General features: G+C 37.6%; 1 protein-coding gene across 1 annotated transcript in view; it reads right to left on the bottom strand.

Annotated features, from left to right (window-relative positions):
- The window catches only part of IFT140 (intraflagellar transport 140), a 3,212,973-nt gene that overhangs the window by 72,350 nt on the left and 3,122,588 nt on the right, over positions 1–18,035 (bottom strand). The window contains exon 31 of the mRNA XM_044089294.1: positions 5,737–5,903. Within this exon, the coding sequence (XP_043945229.1) occupies positions 5,737–5,903 (167 nt within the window). The remainder of the gene's footprint in view (positions 1–5,736; positions 5,904–18,035) is intronic.

Here is an 18,035-nt window from a genome sequence, read left to right as displayed (position 1 = left end):
CTGTTGTGGGTTTTAGAAGAATATAATTTCTCAAGTAACTTCACACATATTATTAATCTTCTTTATAATGATTGTTTTGCATATGTAAATATAGGTACGTTTACTTCTGATTCTATATAGATTTTGAAAGGAACCAAGCAAGGATGTCCTCTTTCACCTCTTCTTTTTTTCCGAATTATGGAACCATTTGCTAATTTTCTCACATCAAATATAGATATAAAAGGTATTAACATAAATGAGAATTAAACTCTAAAATTCAACTGTATGGTGATGACATCCTACTGCCATTAAATGACAATGATAATTTTCTAACTGCAGGTTCCTTAGCAATGGATGTATTTGTAAGAAAATCTGGTTTAACATTTAATGATGACAAAACAAAAATCCTACCTATAAATACAAATAAGAATATAATAAAAAATAAATGCATTAAATATATTGGCAAAGAGAAGAAAATTAATTATTTAGGAATAATTATAACAGGTAATATTAAATATATAATAAATCATATTTATACTAAAGGCACAAACAATATAAAGAATCTAATAGACAAATGGAATAACATTTTTTTCACAATGGAAGAGAGGTTATCTATAATCAAAATGATTATCTTACCAAAAATCTTATACATTATACAATCAATATCATTGCCTCCCACAAAAAGTTTTATTAAAGAATTTAATACTTCAATTTTGAGATTTCTCTGGTATCTCAATAATTCAAGAATTGCTTTAAACCATTATATGACAGACTGGGCAGCAGGGGGGATAGGGCTATCAGATCTAAAATTACATTAATTATCATCAGTTATAAAAACAATATATCTTTGTATTAATAACACTTACACAGCTAGGTAGAAAGAGTTTTTAGGAAATCTTTTTATAAACTCTAAGCATAATAGATATTCAATAATTATCACATACTAAATAATCTATATTAATTATTAAAGGATTACCTTATAGGAAAAAGACACCAACAAGTGACTCCTACTTAATTTCTACTATATTAAACACTTTTAAAAATTGCATATATAGAAACCTAGCATATAAAGCATTGATCTCCCTTATATTTCCTATGCCATATACCCAAAATATCTCCACCTCAAAGTTAGAAACAATGATCACATTTAAAGACAAAAATCTGCTACACTGGTTTCAATTACTGAAAGATGAAAAGCTACAGTCTGTTGATTAAATTAAGAAACAAATATAATTTAGATAAAGACATGTGGCTAGATGTACAGTCCTATAGATAACATGTAGAAGGGGAAATTAAGTCAATGCAACCAAGGATAAGAAATCAGTTCTACTTCATAACACTGAAAACTCATAACATCTAATTTCAAAACAGCGAGACCATAAGATCAAAAATTCAAAACATCTAAAACTCATAATATCGAATTTCAAAACATTGAAAACTACAAAGAAAATATAAATAACACCCCTCCACCTATAACAGCACCAAATGAATAAACACACTTTTTACTATGTTTCTGCAGGGGGGGCAAGCCCCCCTGCACCCCCACCCCCGTAAATTAAATATATCAACTCCGAGATCGCACTACAGTGGGAAAAAGTTAATTTCCTAACCCCACTGTATCGCAATCACCATAAAGAATGTACACATAATGTCTAAATCACTTACCTGTATGGCTTAAAACAAATACAGAGTGGCATTAAAACAAATACAGAGTGACATAATAAACACTATATAATGATTAACAGAATAAACTATAACATTTATATGTTTGATGATACACTACTCAATTTTATACATTTTCGATGTTCTGAAATTCAATGTAATGAGTTTTAGATGTTTTGAATTTTCGATCTTATGGTCTTGCAGTTTTGAAATTAGATGTTATGAGTTTTTGACGTTTTGAAGTAGAACCTAAGAAATCATATCCCAGAATTAATTGACTATCCAATATTCTTAATGCAACAAAACACATTGGGACAGGGTATCTTATCTAAATTATATAGAGTTGTGGGGAGAGAAACAAAAAGTTGCAACGACAATTATTGTAACTATTTTACCCAAATTAATAATAGACCTCCAAGTCAAGAAGATAAAAAATAATTCTAATATCTTCTAAACATACAACTTCACCTCTTAGATGGAATCTCTTTTCTTGGAAGTTTTTGCATAGCTCTTTCATCAAACCACATAAAATTAAATTAATGTTCAAGTAGAAATAAGTTTGTTGGAGATGTAAACAAGAACTTAAAGCATATTGCTAGCACATGTTTTTGACTGTACTGTCTTAACACCTTATTGGAATAACAATCTCTTTTTACAGGCTTTTTTTGCAGATAAATTTGTTTTATCTAAATCACTAATCATTTTAACACTCATATTACTAAATGTGTTAAAAAATGAAATATTGCATTTTGTGATCTATACTATCTTTAGCGAGAAAGTTTAAAACTCAGAATTGGAAGAAAAAATCTACACCCTATTTCAAAGAATGTATAAATACTGCAACTGAAGTCTGTCACTTGGAAATCATTAGAATTGAGTCAAGAACAACCAGGATTACCTCCTGCTACAACTGGACAAAACCTAGAGATCTGCTTGTGAAGCAAAAATAACTGCATTTTATATTTAATGTAATACATAATAACCTGAATGACTTGATGGTTAATGGTCACTCCTGTAAACAGTTGTTTTTTCTCTTGTGTGTGAGATTTTAGTTGAAATATTTTCATTTATGTTCATAAATCTCTGACTGTAAATATTGTGATTATTTTACAAATTGAAAATCCAATAAGAACTTAAAAAAGAGGAGGAGTGAGGTTTAAGAGATGTCAGGAATGGAACAATTTATGCAGTGGAGTGAATGACAATTGTTTAGAATGTGTACTTCAGGAAAACAATGAGAAATAACATTATGGTTTGTTTTCTTTGCTATTAATGTTTGTGTACCTGTCACTGTTACAACTGTTTCTTAATAAAAATGTTCTTTTAAAAAAAAAAATTATTAAGACATGGTTGACACAAATCACCTCCAAGTCTGTAAAAGATGGAGTATACGAAAAGAATTTCAAGCATGTCTTGGTAGAGGAGTGTCTTCTTTATTCTGGTGAACCTTTCAGTTAGGAACTCTGGTGATATGTTTGGATAGATGCATACTAAAAGAGACATTATGTTGCACAATTGGTTGGATCATGGCAGGGCAAAGAGGAATGATAATGTCTCTTGACCTAATGAAATACCTTTACTTATCAATTGGACTAGATAGAAGTATTTCCTGACTACTGTTGCTATGTGATGATCAAAGGATAGGGAGTTGTCTATGATGGTACTGCATCAATATGGAGTGGAGTGCTGTCTATGATGTAAAAGCTGCTGTTGAGATTTGTTCACTAAAGGTGACAATGCTGTATTTCTTTGCATTTAGTTTGAGCCCGTTTCTAATATACTACTAGTCTGTACCATTCAGCCATTGCTGAGTAACACAGTATTGGATGCTTAGCAAGCAATATACAACTTAAAGTTATCTGCATATTTAGCTAGCCATATGTCTGGATTAGCGGTATGGATATCTAAGAAGCAGATGCTAAACAGAGGGGGTCCCAGTGCTGAGCCCTGCCCTGAGGAATGCCCACTAGTCATCTTTTTGCATTCTAAGGTGTAAAGAGAGGGAGGGGGTATGGAGTTCCATACTTTACAGAGGCAGAAGGAGTACAAGGAGTCACATACAATGTTATTTGATTTGGTTACTACAATTTATATTTCATCAGCAGAGCACAGTAGTCTGGCAAGAGAGTAGACCTGGTGTATATTATTTAAGCGCATTTACCTGGTTGATAAATGGGTTTATGGGAAGTGATTAATTGTGAGCAGGTTAGGTGCTGCCTTATTTCTAGCTACTGAAATTCTTAAGGGTATATCAGTGGTAATAACTGTAGTGGTGGTTAGTAACAAATTTAACTGCGGTATTGTAGCTTTGGTCCAGTAGGGATAGTTGAGTGGATTATAGGTTGATTAGTAAAGGACATGCATACAACAGGAGTGCTGGGATGAGGAAAGATAAAGGAATATTTTTCTTGGCATTATCTGTAAGGTAAGGTTTGACCTTGTAGAGGCTAACAACTTTTTGGTGGATTCTCTTTACAATGTGTTTTATGTGGTGATCATTTTTCAGATTATCATCAGTCATGACCTCCAGAAGCTTGATATGGCTGACTGAGAATACAAGTTTGAAAACTGTCTCAGGTGATAGGGGAGCCAGGCAAGGAATGGTTGGAGTGAGTGGCCAATGCCACCTCACTTACCCTAGTGGTTGGTTTCAATCACCAGCTCCATTCCACAGCCAATGAGTGAAGACTCACTGGCTCTAATGATGCAGCACAAATGGGGAAACAAAAGCTCAACTTATAAAGCCTGTGGCAGTAGTCCTCATTCTCGTTTTTATAGAAATACACTCATACATGGGGAAGGCACTGTAGGCTCCCTTGGTGACATTGGTGCTCACATCAGTCATCAGCAGGGTTAAGGCTTAAAAAGAAAAGAATGTTTATCATGAGGCTTCAGGCAAGCCCTTAATAGGCTTGAAAAAGTGGCAGCAGCAGAAGGTGAGGCAGGGAGGGGATCTAGTCTGACATCAGCCCTCCCATGGGTGCCCTTTGGGCTATTAGGCTAGACAGTTGGCGATGGGGGTAGGGACCAGGAAGGCCAATAGTCTACAATTAGAAGTGGCACCAAACAACTTCACACTTGCCTAAATGATGGGTTCCACCAGTCAGCTCTCACCCATGTTAGTTGTTCATATTGTCAAAATAAGGAATGACTGGCCTAAGACTCATTGGAAGGGATTGGCAGACAGGGAAGGAAAAAGCATATAGGAAAAAAAGAAAAACATAGTATCATGGAGGTTTTATTTGTTCAGATTGTACTACTTGTTATAAGATGATTGTTTTGTAATGTTTTGCTGCAATACTGTAAGGTAAAACAATATAAGACTTCAATAAATATGTATGTTTGACAGTGTTTAAGTTTATTAATACTGAATGGCTTGCATGCATGTTCACATACTTTTTTACCTTGTTGTAACTAATTATAATAAATGGTATTTATATAGGGGTGTGTTTCTGTATGTATATAAGTACAAATATAAATGTGCATATACACACAATTTATATATATATATATATATATATATATATATATATATATATATATATATATATATATATATATATATATATATATACATACACACACACACACACACACACACACACACATATACATATTGTTTTCGGTCCCTATCAGAAGCTCAAATTTTCAAAAACTCAAAATTGATATGGTCGAGACCATATGATTGAGTTTCCAAAAACTTGAAGGTTTTGAATGGAGATTCTGGTATAGTGAGGATTGGAGAATTTACTCTTTTCCCACTGTAGTGTGAACTTAGAGTTGGTATATACAGGCATATAGAATATGCGGGGGTGTGGGAGGTGCAGGAGGGGGGGGGGGCAAGCCTTCCTGCAAAAAATTAGAAAAAAGGTACATTTTGTTGTTTTTTGAAGTCTGAGAGAAACTCTGTCATATCTTCTCGACAATATGAATTTCAAGTTTTTGAAAACTTGAGCTTCCGACACAGACACAGAACTCTCAGAGCATGAACTGCATAAAGCAGAAAAAAGTCAGTAACTGTTCATCTGCAATAAATCAGATTAAAATACTTTTTATACTGCTGCTAAAATTACTTCCAAGTAGCCACTACTTTACCTTCTGGCTTGGATAAACCTCTTTACTAATGTTATCTTTTTCTGCAGACCACTTAGTTTTTCCTCCTGTTCCTCTGTATTCCGCATTTTTGCTTTTGTTAAAGACTTGTATGCCTCTGTCAATGCACCCAGTGCTTTCTCATACTCCTGGAATTCATCAATCTCCACCTAAATTAGAAATGTAAGAAGAAGTGTTAATTAATCAATTGCTTAAATTAATCCCTTAAAACATTTAACCAACTAATAATTAATTCTATTTCTATTAAAGTTATCTGACATACCCACTGTCTTGAGCAGCAACTCCAGATTCCCCACAAGAGCTCCACTCTTTACTGCCACCCCTATACAGTCCCCTACTACTACAAACCCAACCAAGGACCATAGACTCTACCTACTGGTGGCAAAGATGCAAGAGCCATTGCTGGTGATTTGTAATAATGGTGGGATGGAGGGTGGATTTTTTTACTTGGATTCCCACCCTAATCTCCTTCATGTAATATCCTGTAATAGTTAGGCATGTGCATGTTTCTTCATGTATTTAGCCATGAAGGTTATCAGGATGGATTTTGCACTGAGCAGCATTCAACTGAAAGGGTATATTCACTTACAACTATCCTAGAGGTACAATGTCTGAACTGTTACATTCCACATCCTCCATTGAAAAGTGAAAACTAGCCAATGGTCACTTGATCTCAGCTCCCCTTTCACTTCCTTACAGAACTCAGAACACTGGACATATAGTCATCCACACAGTTGTCATGTCAGTGAGTGGGTCAGGGAAATTAATTTTTTCTCTGATCATTAACTTCTATAAAGCACCTCCCAATCTGAGATTCTGAATAAAAAAATGACAATATGCAGTATATTCATTTATCTCTCCTCCTCTTACCCAGCTTTCCAGAACAAGACAGCCCAATATCTGCCTTAAATCTGCACTGATTTGAGCTTCAACCAGCACTACATATAATGCAAAAATACTAAAGGCACTGCCTTGTCATTACTGGTAAGTCTATTAGAATTCATCCTACTAAGGAAGTTTTAACATCTCTGTTAACTTATCATACTGTCACAGACTTCATATCCTTGTTTTCAAATGTCCAACTCTCTTCCAGGCTGGAATACCATACAGTTCTTCCTAACTGTTGTCACATTCCTGGACTCACCCCTGGAGTCTTGGCCTTCTAAAATTACATCCACAGGTTAGTAGCTGAAGGACTAACTGTCTGCTGACAGTGTGCAATACACGTAACTTAAAATGACTTATTACAGATGTATAGATCACAACTCTGTGAAACAAGCACATATATAGAGTCCCAAGACCATATTAGTTTACTACAACTGAAAAACTGGCAGTATCATATGACATACAGCTCCATCTCCCTAATCTGACACACGCTCCAGGGATCTAAACCTTGTCATCACAATAAACAAAACATGCTGGAGGGATAGGTTCCTGACCCAGAGACTCCCCAGACTCTGGAATAGACTGCCCATACATGTCAAGCATAGTGCCTCTTTGGCCCTCTTCAAAAGGAACTTTGACGATTGGGTGGGAGAAAGGAAATTCACCCCGGGGATCATGTCAGTCACCCTGCAAGACAGGGGTCCAGGGAAGTAAATTGTGTGGGAAGAAATAGCCAGGGAATTGTTATGGATAGGCTTGTATAGGCCCTAGGGCTGACAGCCTAGTACCAACCTATGAACCTAAGAGGTATAGTATTACTGTTTTCACATATTACCATATATGACACCCCCCTTACTACAAAAATTATAACTAAATTGCATTCAGTTATACGTATAATCCAAAACATTCAAGCACTACATGTACCATATGAAACGCGGTTCAGAGAAAATAAAATTCAACATAGCTATTCACATTAATTCAACTATACATAGTTTGAATACCCAATTCTCAGTTTAATCAATCTGCTAAAATGAGAATATTTACAGGTACCTGTCCCACTAATATCAATGTCTTACCAGGAATAGGTGGCACTGATTTCAAATTTAGTAAATGTTCAAAACTGCTCTGTTTATTCTCCTGCAGGCTAGTTATATCAGAGTCAGAAGGTATTGGTTTCTTGTTCAACTCGTACTTAATAAGCAAGTCATCACAAAGACTACTAACAGTTTTGTTGTTTAAGTAGCAGTACAAATTATGCTCTGCAATGATGGAGTTTCAGACTTATTTGAATTATTTCTGCAGCATTCTGCAGTTCTTTGAGAGGGGTAATCTCTCTTAAGTGTCTTTGGTTTCTTCTGCAGATCTTACTGTCCCGACCTTGTAGCCAGTATGAACTAAGAAAGTTTGCATCTCGAAGTACAATACCTTATACTCTTTCTTTATTCCCAAATTCTATATGCCCATGTTATATCCTAACTCATTCCCCTTCTTTTAACCAAGACAAATTATTCATATTTCTGTTAAAGTTATGTTTCTGTTTCCTGGAATATGCAGGTGAAGCAGGTGCCTGTCAGTTTCACCCTTGTGGATACATTTTGCCAGGAATGGGTAAATATTGCTTCACCCATGATCTGGAGATGATTATTACTACTAGATTCTATACTGAAGTGATATGAAAATGGTTATCTCTCTTTTTTTTTTTTTTTTTTAATAAATGACTCGACGTGTAAAGACCCTCTTTTTGTTTGACAGATGTTGCCACACATACAAGTGAAGATGCCCTCTAATCTAGTCAGCATACACACCTCTCTCTATGCGTGTACTGAAGGGAAAGATATGTGCCACTGATACACTGGCATTAATCAATGGTAGCTGCGTGCGTTTGTTTTTTTTTTTACACAGAATAAGAGATCTTCATTTTATCTGGAATTGCAGGCATATTTTTTCTTAAATTAAGTTTCATGAACTTGATGCCACTGTTTTATTGAAGGCAGCAAACAGAAATGGTTTTAGCTATCTGCAAAACAATTTTTTTTGAGGTTTTGGTTGTAGTTTGCTACTACTAAAAAGACATAGTCTGGCCAGTCTAATAGCTCCATTTTAGGGTCACAAAGTTAGTAATTTTGAACTGAGTTGCATTAAAATAATGCAACTAACTGCAATAAAGTAAAGTGGCATTCCAAGTTGGATAAGTAGCAAATTACTATAATTAGAATGTTCCCTGTTCTTTATCAGATTTTTTTTTCAACAGTTTATATCATATGCTCAAACATCTTCATTGCTTTGAAGGTTCTGCGACTTGAGGTCACATGTTTAAAATCATAGTCTCTCAAAGTTACAAAATTCATGGCAGACAAAACACGGTCCATTATCAGTGATTACCAGAGCCAGATTATGGTCAAATGGGGCCCTAGGCAGGACCCCCCCCCAGCCATTTCAGTGTCCATTTACCTGGATGTCTCTCACCAATTACCATAAACACTGTTCAAAACCTGTCAGTGTGCATACTATTTTCTTCTTTACTTTTACAATGATTACAGAAAGTTGGAATGAACTGAAAACTTTTAGTTCAAATTTTAGAGCAATAACACCGACAGTTATTTGCTAAACAGAACAGACTCACACTGGGAACAGACTTAGCATGAACAACAGTAAACTTCTCCTCCCTTAGGAATAGGTGATTACCAAAGTAACAATCCCAGGGCCCTTTTTAAATCTAACACAAATACCTGGTGTAGCAATAAATCCCACAGCCTTCTACACCAAAGGTAAGTGTACTGCCTGCTGAGCTACTGAGGTAAAACTCACATTCACTGAAAACGCATCTGGCCAATGGTGGATTAAGCGTACCTTGGGCCCTGGGCTGTTTTCAAACAATGGGGCCCACACACACAGTTTTGGGACCATGCATAAATGTATGTGTTCTTTGATTCACCTTCCTGCGTGTTTTAAATTATATTTCTTGTTTAAAACATTAACATTTGTAGCTTTGAACATTTTTCCTGTAAGCAGTGAAAAATTTGTACAAACCAGTAATGACAAAACACCCATTTCAGTTCAACCATAAAAGCTAATCAAACTGCTGCCATTGTAACCACCAATATCCATACTCAACAATTACAGTCACTGTGTTGATAGTGTACACATCACATGTCTGACTGGGGTACAAATGGCCACAGTAAAGTATTAAAATTTATATTACACAAAAACACACTAGCTCTGCATGACTGATGACTTTTAACTTTTGTCAGCTCAGCATGGTCAGTCATTTTTATCCAAAGACACCCCCAAACCCAATAATTATAGATACACTGTTGACTGGATCCTTCTCAGATGTGTGTGCCAAAAATTAATAACAATAATGACCAAAGTCACATATATAAAATTTATTTCACACAAATACACAGCAGCCAAATTTCAACTTAATTCACATACATTCACACAAACACACACATCCCCCCTACCTCAACCCCAACAGCAGTTACAGCCACTTTGCTGAAAATGTACATCTCTTATTGTTACTAATAAATAAATTACATGTACTTTATTGGTAGCTTTGAATGAAGTGCATGAAAATATATAAAGATCACTAGCATCATACCAAAAGATCCAGCCATTTGCAGCACAGTTTACATAAGAGTATGAGTAAAAAAATATTAACTACATGATAACATATACAAAATCAATAGCACATAATCTTTGCTAAAGTAAAAGTCAGATGAATAACAATACATTAAAGCGAACTGTTATTAATGCAGAGGGTGGTGCTGGCAAATGACTTTGCATTTCACAGCCTCATCTACAAATGCAGTGTCTGCTGCCCTTGAAGAATGAATTGCCTATGTTGCATTAAAAAATTGGTGTGCTGGTGATATTGCCATAACATTTTCTAATCTAGATCAGCTATGCAATAATGGATGGCTAGCAAACAAAGACAACAAGTTCATAGTTACCAGGCAAGTAATCCTGGAGACCTTTTAAGAGCCTAGCTCAAATTCCCAATTACTCCAAAGCACTGTCTGCTTAAGAGACTTGCTCATGCCATACAGTAGGTAAATGAAGGTAGAAAGAATCAAACCCCGCACCTTTGGTACAGAATGCAGCTCATTAACAAGTTGGAGCTTTCTTCCTCTGTGCCAAATATCATACTAATATTTTTAACTAAATGCAGAAGTTCTTAACAATCCATTCTTGTAGAAAAGACTGCCACAGTAATATGCAGCAATGACTATATAAAGGATGCTGAAAGATCAGACTGTTCTGACAATCACTCCAAATAATGCAGATAATTTGTCCTAACAAATGACACCCCTGGTGCAGTTGTTGAAGGCAATAAAGAAGGTATTGCAAAATAAGCTATGAAAATGCAGCATGTTTAAACTATATTACACAATTCAGGCCTGCTGATGAATTAATTCAGTGTTCAATGTTGTGGGCATCAAGCTCGATGCCAAAAAAGGCTATCAAAGAGCTTGCCACGACAAAGACCTGGATTAAATGCCCTCATACCAATCAACTGATCTAGATTTTTTTAAACAAGTTAATAGATTCTGATTTTCTAACAGATAATGGGATGCTATTACACCACAAACTAGCCTTCCAATGGAAAACATTATTCCACACAGAAAATGTACTGAAGAGTCCATCAACCAAATAATTATTGTTCCTAGTATTCAGTAAATGTGATCCACTTTGAATACCCATAATATTACCAATACCACAATCCTTAACACATTTATAAATTATAATTAAACCACCCCTGACTGACGTAGATTTAACTGTAAATATTGATAGATGCTTAAGTCTTTCATTGTAAATTTTCCCATCATACTATTTGTTCTTCAGCTAAAGCGTCTTCTGCGTGGAGACATGCGTGAATGGGCGTACCTTCGTTGAAGGCTGTGCATCAGAGCTGGTAACTCGGCATGTAAAAATCAACTACCAATCATTAGCGGACCGAAGTTCCGCTGTGGCGACCTCTAACTGGGAAAAGCCGAAAGACACAACAACTATTTGTTCTTCTCGTAAAATGCCTTTGTATTCTTTCTAACCTAAATGTAATCTATCATACACACAAACAGGCCTATGACATTAAATAATGGGTCTAACTAAAGATTTATAAATTAGAAGTAGAACCAAGTTATCTCCACTTATCAAACTTCTGAAGATATAATTCATCTCACAAAAACATATTTTAACAATAACTGGCACATATGGGCCAACACTTAATCTGTTGTTGATTTTAACAACCAAATACCTTGCAACATTAACCTCCTGAATGCCAGTGTTATCTTGTGCATATGGATACTCAGGGTACTCTTCTCCAAAATGCATAAGACATATCTTTTAACATTAAGTTTCATAACGTTCTCCGTAACCCACCAAAGTAACTTATCCAAATATGTTGTTTGAACAAAATGATCATTTACTCCTGAGATTACAGCTCCAGCTTTTACATTACCCACATCTTTACACATCCAACCAATAATATTTTCTAGAAAACTAGCCATAAAATGTCCAAATAAAACTGAATGCAGGACAGAGCTATGAGGTATCTCTGCAGATATAACCCTCTCTGCTGAAAAAGAGTTATTAATTCACCTCTTTACATATACACTGATGTTACTATCTTTTGATGTGGAAATAATCTTAACATGAGGTATTGTATCAAAGGCCTTTGACATATCTGAGGATAATATATCAACAGCTGCCCCCTCACTCAGAAGTTTCCATAAATGCCCATAAAAAGAGAGCAAATTAGTGTAACAAGGACTTCCAGCACAAAACCTTGCTAGGCAATATTGAAATTACCATCAAGAGTATCAATAACATATTTAGAAACAACCTGTTCATAACATTTACCGACAACACTAGTGAAACTAATTGGTCTCTCATTTTCAACCATAGGCACTACCCTTAAACACTGGTACTATAAGTACAATTTTCCATATAACAGACACATAGGGCCGGATTCACGAAACCTCCGTGTAAGACTTAATATGTCTTACTCGGAGGCTGCAGATGAACGGTATGACGTCAGCATGCCATGCACATTCATGAGGGCATGCTGAATCATACTCAAGTCTAACACGGTCCATGTAGGAAAGTAGGGGGCGTGTCCAATTGTCGAGTACAGCAAAGGGACACACCCCCAGAAGAGTCAGAGTCCTGAAAGTAAACACCCACGAGCGAGTCCGCTGAAATGTCAAGGAATACAACACCACACTTCCCCAAAGACTAAACCCTACTGAAAATATGTAAAATGTAAAAATAGCAGTTTCCTTTTTTTTTTTTTTATAACTTCCAAAATGTTTGCCTGCATTTGCGTGGGTATGCCCTTCGCTCAACGACAGTTAGCAGATATGACACTGAAAAGCATATAAGATCTACATATGCAAATTAAGCAAAGTAGCAATAGCGCAGTGGTACAGACGTCGCCCAAAGAATAGGTAGTCACGGTTCGAGCACCACAACATCCCCCTCCATTTTTCTTTAAATAAGTATGAAACAATTCCCCGATATATATAAATTTAAATTAAGAAAAATGTAATGAAATGGCCCATGTATTTCTGAACAAAACCTATATTATGTATATATAAAAAGGATCATAACTGCCCGTAGCTGAGCAGCGCTTTAACAAGCTTAATATGAGTGCCTGTAGCTGAGCAGCGCTTTAACAAGCTTAATATGAGTGCCCGTAGATGAGCAGTGTTTTAACAAGCTTAATATGAGTGCCCACAGCTGAGCAGTGCTTTAACAAGATTAATATGAGTGCCCATAGCTGAGCAGCGCTTTAACAAGCTCAATATGAGTGCCCGTAGCTGGGCTGCGCTTTACCCACCTTAATATGAGAGTTTATGGCTAAATAACACGTTACCCAGCGTAAGCTGTTTGCGCGGAGCTGCGCAGCGCGCCAACCAGCTTACCGTTGGGCAAGCTGTAGCAAAGTCACCTTTACACAGACACACCTACTAGCCTGTCTAGACAGTAGTAAAATAAAAAAGCAATGGCAAGGATCGAACCCGGGATACTGTGCACCATAGTCAAAGTACTGAACCACTAAGCCATGACAGTTGTACTGAGAAATACAGTATTACCATGCATATAAGAATGAATGAAAATATAACCATGACAAAGCAGGTTTGCTGTAAGCAGAGAAATATCCAAAATGGCCAATCACAGATAAGTGCGGGAAAACTGGCATATATAAGCCCCATAGGTGGGAATACACACCATAACTGATTGTGGTACCCATTTGCAGTCAGGATGGCAGGTGCAGGAGAGGGAAATCGCTTTAGAGCACAAAGGTGGGGTGTTGAGGAATCAAAATATATGGTTTGGCTCCTAGTCCATGATCATGAAGCACAACTCATGCAGGGCCAGGTTCAATGGGGAACATATAAGGCAGAGGTGTGGAACCAGTTGGCACACGATCTCACCAGTGTCACAGGCATTCCGAGGACTGGTGAACAGGTCTGTCACCACCATGCGGACCTGAAGTGACGAAAGGAGGACCAACTGAAATGATGGATCCAGGAGCCCCGCCAAATGCCCAATGCCCCACTACTGAGTAAGTATCCATGTAATTAAGTATGTAAGAAATGCTATCCTAGCCTATAGTATGGATAGGTATGTTACAATATTCCTTCATTTATATTACAACTGCAGGTGTTCGTTCCGCGAATCGGCAAGCCTATGCTGATAGGCTGGCGAGGTTGCGCCACCAGGCAGGTTAGTAATTATTCTGCTGGTACTGTTACAGAATATAAGTGGGACAGCTTGTAAAAGAGTTCAGTATTGTAACCCAGTAATAAAGGTCAAATAAGCCTAGAAGAAAGATTCTGCTAGTATTGTAAGATTAGATAAGTGATGCAGCCTGGAAAGGAGTATTGCAATCCAGTAATAAAGATTAAACAAGTCTCAAATAGAGTTTCCACCTGTATTGTAATATCAGATAACTGCTTCAGCCTGAAAATGAGTGCTGTAATCAATCAACAAAGGATAGACAACTGTCAAATACATCCTTGTAAATTCTACCATATGAAATAAGTGAGTCAACTGGAAAGGATTGTTGTAACCCAGTAATAAATGTTAATAAAGCCTAGAATTAAGTACTATCCTGAAATGTAAATATAAAATAAGTGAGAGAGTGTGAGAAAGAGAGTTTGAAGCTACCACGAAATCTATAATAAGTCTGGAATAAAGGTATACTGCATTCACTACATAATGAAATGAATTAGACAGCCACAACCAAAGAGTGAAATGTCTTTAATAAAGTACAGAACCTGGACTGTGTCCATCCCACAATTTGGATATGTTGCTGTACCCTTGCATTATGGAGACAGTATGGTTGTATGAAATGCTGAACATCCACAGTTGTCTAGACCCATATAAATCAAATGTAGCAGGATGCTATACCTGAACACAGCCAGATATGAACATATATGAATAAAAATGGAATGTATATTAATGTAGCAGTAACATCCCCATCACCAACATTCCTAAGGTTACATACAGGAAACTGTACTAATACATGTAGGGGGGATATATATCTGCATCTACTAGGAATGTACAGTATATGTATAGGTAGTTTACGTTGTTAATGTAATATTTCTCCACCCTACCCTATTTTCACAAATTATGCCATTCCACACCAAATTGGGTATGTGAATTCACAATTAATTCCCATGGACATTTGTCCTGTTGGTTTATACATATCTGCATGTACGATGATGCATGTGCCCTGTTCACATATCCAAACTTGATGGCCTGTTGCACCAATCAACCCTGCATGCTGTTGGAATATCCACTGTTGTTCTAAATATGCATGTGTTATGCTTGCTGCTCAATGTTCGGAATTCATGTGTGTTTGGTTAATGGGAATACTGATGCATGCTGTTACAACTAATTTTGAATGGTGTTGTTTGTTACTAACCCAAAATACCATAAATACTGCTAAACATAGGACAACAGGGAAGGCGGGTTCCAGCGGACCCACCTCTCCCACCTCAGCTGGCGAGTGCACCTGGCACCAGTGCCCAGGCCGGGACCTCCTCCTCCGGTGGCCCTGTGCCACCTTCAGGTGGAAGCGCTGCAGGGGATGGGGATCGTCCCCCCTCAGCAAGCGTGGCTGGAGGAGAGCCTCCACTCACCCTCCATAGGGTCCGGTCTGTGGTGTGTAGTGAGATCAGGCGTTCTGTGACTGTTCCACTATGCCAGCTTGAGGCGAGAGTGGCGCAACTCACGGGTGTGCCTGCCCATCCTATCCAGCCTCCAGTACAGCCCCGGCCTGGGCTGTGAAAGCGCAGTGGTAACTACCCATGGGTGGGGATCTCAGTTCCACTGTTGCCATCTGTGGGCTCATGGGCTTGCGATATCCAAACATCTGTCCCCGTCAATTGTGTTTACCCCCCACGTGTCATACTCCGCCCCTGTATACATCTTGTTTGTCTTGTCTGTTAACCTCCCCAACCTACCTCCCCAAATATACCTACTTCCTGTACCTCACATTCCACTCTCACCTGAAAAAAAAATAAAAAACGGGCACACTGTTCCCACAAAAAAATTACGCCCCATACATAGCTGCCCATTTCGCATACATGTCTGCTAGACATGTAAACTGATAATTACAATTGGCTGTACAACATATTTTGTTGTCCTCACCTCTCTCTCAGGGGTGGAAGGTGTCAAATCTCACTCTAAATTTCTAACATATGCACAGCTGTTGCTGGTAAAGAATTGGGCAGCGATGGGCCTTCCCTACATCCTTCCTGCACATCCTGAGCTTGTTTTCCTACTGTCCTACCCTCTTTGTGCCCCCTTTTTCACCACTTTCCTATTTCCCCATTTTCTTTTCTTTAAAAGAAAATAGTGCGGGTGTTAGCGGGAGTAAGCACTTTTAAGCAGTAGTCAGCGGGTGTGCGCTTGTGTGCACTTAGCTAAACGTAGATAAGCATAGCTAAGCATCGCGCAAACCTGCTTACAACTGCTTAAAAGTGCCTTAGTCACTCTGTATGACAAGGCCTGTAGTCTGCTCATCAGCAAAATAAAATACCCCTGTCAGTCTCGAACCTGGGACCTTGAAAACACTAGAGTGCATGAATTACCACTCAGCCACAGCAGATATACAAGAACTTGGTGCTGAAAGAAATATATCATGAAATACAAGGAGTGAATGTAAAGGGAAAATAGGAAGGCCATTACACAAAGCTTGTTCTGTGTATCTTTACTGGCAATTCTTGTGGAATTGCATTACATTAGTGTGATAAGAGAAACAGCCATGCTAGTAGGTAATAATGTTACAGCAGCACCTTACAAACCCCACACAGTATCAAAGCAGGATAAACACCGCCATATTTGAATAGGTAAGAGGCCAGACCTCCCAACTGTGACTGATTTACAGGGATGTCCCTGATTTGCAAACAAATGTTACCTGTGCCCCACTGACTCCCTGTGAAATGTACTCACAGTAGGCAGAAAGGTGGGGAATCCCACGTAATGGTAACTGTCAATAAGTTACAGTAGACACTACTTGCATGTCATACATATGCTCAAAATACTCCACAGTCAAAACTGCAGAATATCTGAAATATATCACGGGTGTATCCCACTGATATGTACCTTTCCCTGAGGCTGGTCAAATATATACCTGAGAATATCTGAGGCCTGGAAGTGTCAGAAACACACAGGCATATCAGCCTGTCTGCTATTAAACACTCTGCGAATAGCTGTAGAATTACTTCCACAAGCATGCCCTTATGTAGGAGTACAACACAGAAATATCAAAGGATGTAGCCATCTAACATACTAATGACAGTATAGCAGTTCACAAGCACTGCATGTGCCTGATATTCATAATTGTTAGTACAATATACTTAGTTGTTCTCACCCCTCTCTCAGGGGTGGAAGGTTTCAAATGTCACAGCAAATGTCAAACATTTGTACAGCTATTGCAGTTAAAGAAATGTGCAGCTATGGACCTTCCCTACACCCAGCCTGCACATCCCTAGCTGGTGTCCCCACTAACTTCCTGCTTCCCGCTTACAACTGTTTAAAAGTGCCTTATTCACTCTGTATGACAAGGCCCCAGTACTGCTCAGCAGCAAAATAAAATACCTTTGTAAGTGTCAAACCCCAGACCTTGGGCTCACCAAACTGCATGAAGTACCACCAAGCCACAGCAAACATAATATAAGAACTTAGTGCTGAAAGAAATATATCGTGCATTACAAGGAGTGAATGTAAATGGAAAATAGGAAAACCATAGCAACACATTCCAGTAAAGACAAATACCAAGCATTCAAGGAGTGAATGTAAAGGGAAAACAGAAAAGCCATAGCAACACACTGCAAGAACCACTGTTGTATGCCAGTTAATCCACAAATCCCACAGGAAAG

This window comes from Protopterus annectens, chromosome 12.part0 (genome assembly GCF_019279795.1).
Source record: "Protopterus annectens isolate FY-2018-M chromosome 12.part0, PAN1.0, whole genome shotgun sequence".
In the NCBI taxonomy this organism is placed as follows: Eukaryota; Metazoa; Chordata; order Ceratodontiformes; family Protopteridae; genus Protopterus; species Protopterus annectens.
The sequence above is the reverse complement of the archived record's forward strand: the minus strand, read 5'-3'. Positions and strand labels throughout refer to the sequence as shown.